The sequence below is a fragment of the Cryptotermes secundus genome, unplaced genomic scaffold (genome assembly GCF_002891405.2).
Source record: "Cryptotermes secundus unplaced genomic scaffold, Csec_1.0 scaffold1116, whole genome shotgun sequence".
In the NCBI taxonomy this organism is placed as follows: domain Eukaryota; kingdom Metazoa; phylum Arthropoda; class Insecta; order Blattodea; family Kalotermitidae; genus Cryptotermes; species Cryptotermes secundus.
Window position 1 is genome coordinate 472,084 of NW_019738890.1, and position 6,031 is coordinate 478,114.

General features: G+C 38.3%; 1 protein-coding gene across 1 annotated transcript in view; it reads right to left on the reverse strand.

Moving 5' to 3' along the window:
- Positions 1-6,031, reverse strand: part of LOC111871309 (phosphopantothenate--cysteine ligase) — a 19,997-nt gene that overhangs the window by 7,642 nt on the left and 6,324 nt on the right. Inside the window, exon 3 of the mRNA XM_023864317.2 lies at positions 5,278-5,408. Coding sequence (XP_023720085.1) covers positions 5,278-5,408 — 131 coding nt within the window. The remainder of the gene's footprint in view (positions 1-5,277; positions 5,409-6,031) is intronic.

Below are 6,031 nucleotides of genomic sequence, written 5' to 3' on the forward strand. Positions count from 1 at the left end.
CTCATACATTCAAGGCATTCAGGTCATTGTTCTTTTATGGTATTCATATGTTATAATTAATATTTGTAGAATAAATTATAATTAATAAGGCAGCATGAAAGCATTTAAAAATATTCTTTCAAAGCTATGTGAGAACTTGCAATAGTGTCTGTCAGACACATCCTACTGCAGACTAACAAGCCAGAACAACACCTCCGTTGTGTGTGTGTCTATGAGAGCTGAGGTAAACCAATATCACTCCAATATCTGGTTCTCACTTCACTCCATATTGTAGATTCAGGTCTCCACTCAAAGGTAGAAGAGCAATAAACATACTTCATCAAGTACTTAATACATAAATACGGGGTAGCGTAGTGGTTATGGCACTATGCTACAAGCTGGAAGGTTGCGGGTTCAAGTCCCAATGAGGTCATTGGATTTTGTAATATATGTGTAAAGACAATGAAATTAATGGTAACTAGATCTAGATAATATTATTCAGATGACAAACCCCCTACATTAGGGTGGTACAGTGTATACTGTGAAGATATGCACGAGAATTAGATGTAAAACTGACAATTTCCTTATCCAAATGGTTGTAATACCTGTATGGATTGTTGAATGATAATGATAAATAAATAAATTTCTCTACAATAAAATAATGTGGGGCACATGGTGGCATAGTTGGTTGAGGCACTATGCTACAAACAGGAAGGTTGCAGGTTCAAGTCCCAATGAGGTGGATTTTTTCAATTTACCTAATCCTTCCAGCTGCACTATGGCCCTGAGTTTGACTCAACCTCTAACAGAAATGAGTATCAGGAATCTTCCTGTGGGGGTAAAGGGCAGCCAGCGCATAAAGCTGACAACCTTACCACCATCTGTGGGCCGACTGTCTAGAGAAAATGTGGGAGCCTCGATGTCTCACAAACCTATGGGCCTTCATGGTCTGTTATAGGGATACTTTTACCTTTTACAATTAAATACTGTTCTGTGTAATTTCCATTGTTGACTGTTAATTTAAACTCAAGTTGAAATTCTTAGGCTCATAAAACTTTCTCTACAGGACCCTGTTTGCCTCAAGCTTTAAATACAACTGACTGCCTTTTCTTGCAGTCACTTCACGTTTTATGTTAGCACTATGCCACCATACAGTAATTCCATATGAAAGAAAAAAGGTACACATAAAGTTAAAGGGAAAGTTGTTCCTGTGCTTAATTCATTGCATATGGGGTAGTGGAGGTATTGTCCTTGCATTCTTAACCTCAGCATTAGATGGAGGTTAGTGTCTAGCTACAAACCTTTACCTTCTGGGAAAGAGCCCCCAGGACCCACTGGAAAGGAGGCTGGGTGGGCCCCAAAACCAGTCTGATTGCTGTGGAGAAAAGGGAAACTCTTGCTATGTCAGAACTTAACCCAAATTCCTCGGCCATCCAGCTATGGACACAACGTATGTTGAAGAACTCTGTCTTCTGGGATGTGGCGCCGTGTAGATATTGTGTTAACAAATGTTTCGGAGAAACGTTTTGCCTCAATCTTCAGCCACCTGCTCGTGCTAGTTCCTCACTCGCAGATTTCTTATACCCTGAAGATGGAGGCGAAACGTTCCTCTGAAACGTCGGTTAACACAATATCAACACAGCATCACATCCCAGAAGATGGCATCTTCATAGTCACTACCATGAAAACTTCAAATCTTACACAACATATATTGTTCTCATAACATCCGATTCAGTAATTTAGACAGTCCCTTAATTATACAGGGTGAGTCCTATAGAACTGGCTCGATGAATTTGCTAATAATTCCGCAGGTGATGTATATAACCGCTCACAATTACGACATAATAATCTGTGGGCTGTGCTGAGTCGAATGGTGTGCGCATGATCCGGCAAGTGACAACCCTTATGCTGCAAGGTCAAGGACAATCCCAAAACATGTCTGCAGTGCGCAGGCGACAGTCATGGAGTATACTGTTTAACAGCGAGTGTTTCTAGTGCCTACTTGAAAATGGCGGACACTTTCAACACCTGCTCTGATCACGGCACACAATCCAAGATAAGATATGCATAAATTACTTTAATATCTGTGTGGTATATTTTATATTACAGCTCATTTCGTCGGGCCGGTTCTGTATGAATCACCCTGTAGTTTACCCTACTGCAGATTTTGTCACTCGGTGTCAATATGTCAGCCTACATAACAGCCCAAGTAAAAGAGCAATATTTTGAATCAATAAAAATAAATTAAAGCTATCCCTGTAACAGGCCGTGAAGGTCCATAGGGTTGTGAGATGTTGAGGGTCTCACATTTTCTAGGCAATCAGCTCAAAGATGGTCGTAAGGTTGTCAGCCTTATGCGCCAGCCACGTTTTACTCCACAGGAAAATTATTCACTTAATTCCTGGTACTCATTTCTGTTAGAGGCTGAGTCGACCCCAGGGCCATAGTGCAGCTGGAAGGATTAGTTAGCTCAACTGAAAAAAAAAATCCAATCACCTCATCAGGACTTGAACCTGAGACCTTCCGGCTTATAGCATAGTGCCTCAACCGATAATACATTTAATTTATACAGACTTTTAAATCAGAGATTTAGTTACTTTGCCTTGTTTGGAACAAGAACATGTTCTGTTCTCCTTAGTGTGTAGATTGTTGATCGAAGATTTAAAGGGGGAGGGGCTACCATATCACAAATCATCACGCTGCCATTCTAGCCATAAACCAATTAAAACCTTATTAATCACTGACCTACAACAAAGAAGTGCTGTGTTACTTGTCTTGTGTTGTTAGATTTAACTACTTTCTTCTTTCGAAGAAGAAATTGAGATATCATCTGCAAATACACAACCAACAATAATTTCTCTGTGATCAGCTGTCAATATTTTAATGAGAAAAATGTTTATTTAGAAGACCTACTTGAACCATATTCTTTATTATTTCAATGTTGTTATTATTACTGCAGTAGTGTAGTTGGTTGAGGACCTATGCTACAAGCTGAGGTGGAATTTTTCATTTGACCTAACCCTTCCAGCCGCACTATGGCCCTGGGGTTGACTCAGCCTCTAACAGAAATGAAACCAAATTTGTTTCAATATTTGAAACTCTGTTCATCCAGGAGATGTGAGGTTCTCAAGGCACCACAGCCTGGACAACCATAATCTTTGTTGTTGCCGATTATCAATGAAACTAAACCTAATGTTACGATACCTAACTACACAATTTTTGACAATATAAAAACTGGTAACAAAAAGATAGCCTGAGTGACAAAGGTAATACACTTCCAATAACTAACTAACTAACTCCATGGAGCTGCACCTTTCTTGGAAACCTGACAGTTGCTCGGCTACCCAGTAATTTCCCAACATTTTATGGAGGTTCATTACTGTGTTCACAACAGCCCTCCACTGGTCCCTATACTGAGCCACATCGATCCAGTCCATACCACCTCATTCTATCTCTCTAAGATCCACTTTAGGATTATCCTTCTACCTACATCTAGGTCTTCCTAGGCACTTCTTTCCTTCTGGCTTTCCCACCAAAATTCTACATGCATTCCTTTCTCCCCCATACACACTACATTCCCTACCCATCTCATCCTCCTTGACTTGATCAGTCTAATTACACTTCAGGAAGAGTGCAAGTTATAAAGCTCCTCATTTTGCAGTTTTCTCTAACTGCCTATCACTTCATCCCTCTTTGGTCCAAACATTCTCCTCAGCACCCTGCTGATACACTTCAAAAACAATATTTGAAAGGCTCTGTCCTGGTTTACTAATCACTTCTTGCAAAAAAAGTATCCAGCAAAGCACACTATTATTACACAATTACAATTATTCCACTCTCCATGCCTTCCTTCAGTCAATTTGTTATTCTTCCCAAGTATAAGTTCATGACAGTATGAACAATAATAAGAGTTAGCGTCCATTGTTTATCTTCCATCAAAATTACAACACTTTTACATTTTACTTTTTTTAAACTGACTACTAAGATAACACCACAGCTGTGGAGGAAGCACATACAAACCAGGAGCATATGGCAAACAAAAACTGAAAGTAGAGCACGAATGTGAGGGGCAAGCTGCCAACAAAAACACCGTGATACATTTACGAAAATGACGACACCCCAGGTGAGGTGGAATAATATACAACAGATATTTTAAAGGATTTTATCGTTTTACTTAAACAGAAGACTACAGCATGTGTTTTAACATGAATTAAAACAGTGTAGCAGTTTTTAACACAGTTTTAGTAAAAATATCTGTAACAAAAAAAACACACCTGAAGATGGCTGTTTGAGGCCGAAACATATAGTGTAGAAGTGTAAAATGTAAAAGTGTTGCAATTTTGACGGAAGATAAACAACGGACACTAATTTGAACAATTGCAACGGGATGCTGAAATAGAGTATAATAATATGAGTGCTCAGAGGCGTGAAGGGCTAATTTCAGTGCTGGAATGTGTAATCACTAAACAGTGTGGTAGCAGATTGAAGGAAGCTCGGCACAAAACATGTAACACACAAATACATCAAGAATTTGGACTTTTTTACTCTGCAACACAAAACAGTGAGGTAGAAGGATATACTCCACACATCCTAATAAGAAGACTATGGAACACATTACAGTATAATAAACCAGTTGTAGAATTCCTTATTTCCTCAAGATTATGTGGTTGTCACCTGCCCTGAAAAACCTTTCCATTATGTCACTTAGATCCAGAAGTATTAAGCAAATGAAAGGTTAGTCGGTTATAAGTTGGAGTAGAGTTATATTTAAAAGGTAAGGTAAAGTCCCTGTGCTTGACTAATTAAGCACTATGCCATAAAGGTGTATGGGGTAGTGGATGTATAGATCAACATTATTTCTTGACCTCAGCTCTTGTTCGAAGTGAGTGACCAGCTTCACGTCCAGACTGCTTTACCCCTGGGAAAACAGCCCCTGGTAACCACTGGATAGGAGGCTGGGTGTACCTCAGAGCCAGTCTGGACAACATGGGAAAGAGAACATTCTTGACCCTATCAGGACTCGAACTGCAATCCCTCGGTCATCCAGCCTGTATCCAGTCACTATACCAACTACGCTATCCCACCTCACCTAGTTATATATAGCAACCAAAATTAATAACAAATTCATATGGTGATAGATTTGGTAGCTTACAGAATTAAGAAGAGGTTGTGATGGCTGCTGCCATATCTTATTGAAGAGCTTCTGCAATTCACTGAAACTGTTAGAAGGTGCAGAATCAAGATTCCATTTTACTTATAGTTTCTATGTTAGTTCCACTGCACTACAGAAATACTCACCTGTGAATAAAAATAACAACATAGCCCTTCTCTAGGAAATATTCAGCTGATGCTGAGCCTCTTGTTCCAGCACTGAAGTTGTCCACAAATCGAACTGTGTTATGTTCCAAAGGCACAGTTGTACCACCAGACTGTAAATATAATTGCATTCCATGGACCCAAAGTTAGTCAAAAATGAATTTAGATATGAAATCATAAAAATAGAAAATGTATGTATACTGTACAAGTGAAGCTTTCACACATAAAACTAAAGACATAATATACACAGGGGATCCATGTAAGGTATATATCATTACTTTCCAATTACGCTATGTATAAAAACATCTGATTTGAAGTCATCGTTAGATTAATAGAAATTAATCAACAGAGCAGAACAAGTGTATATTTAAGCATTTCATTTTTAGTGCTACTTTAAATTGAGCCTTTTCATTCATAAGTAGGGCCCGGATTTCTATGACATGTCATATTTTTTTCCTAGGGTTTATTCCTATTTTTAAATGTAATTATGCATGTTTCCAGTCATTCTTATTGAAATTGTGTCGTTTTTATTGTGCATATAAATGCATATTTTAGAGTTTTATTGGATTTACAGCATATTTTGGCATAATTTTGAAATAATGTCATATTTTTGTCATTTTAGAAACAATTCTTTGATATAATGTAAAATTTCGGCTCCATAATGTTTAGTATTACAAAATAAATTTCAGGCTGGACTGTTGCTTCAATGTGGAATAGAGTTCAAGTACATGAAGTT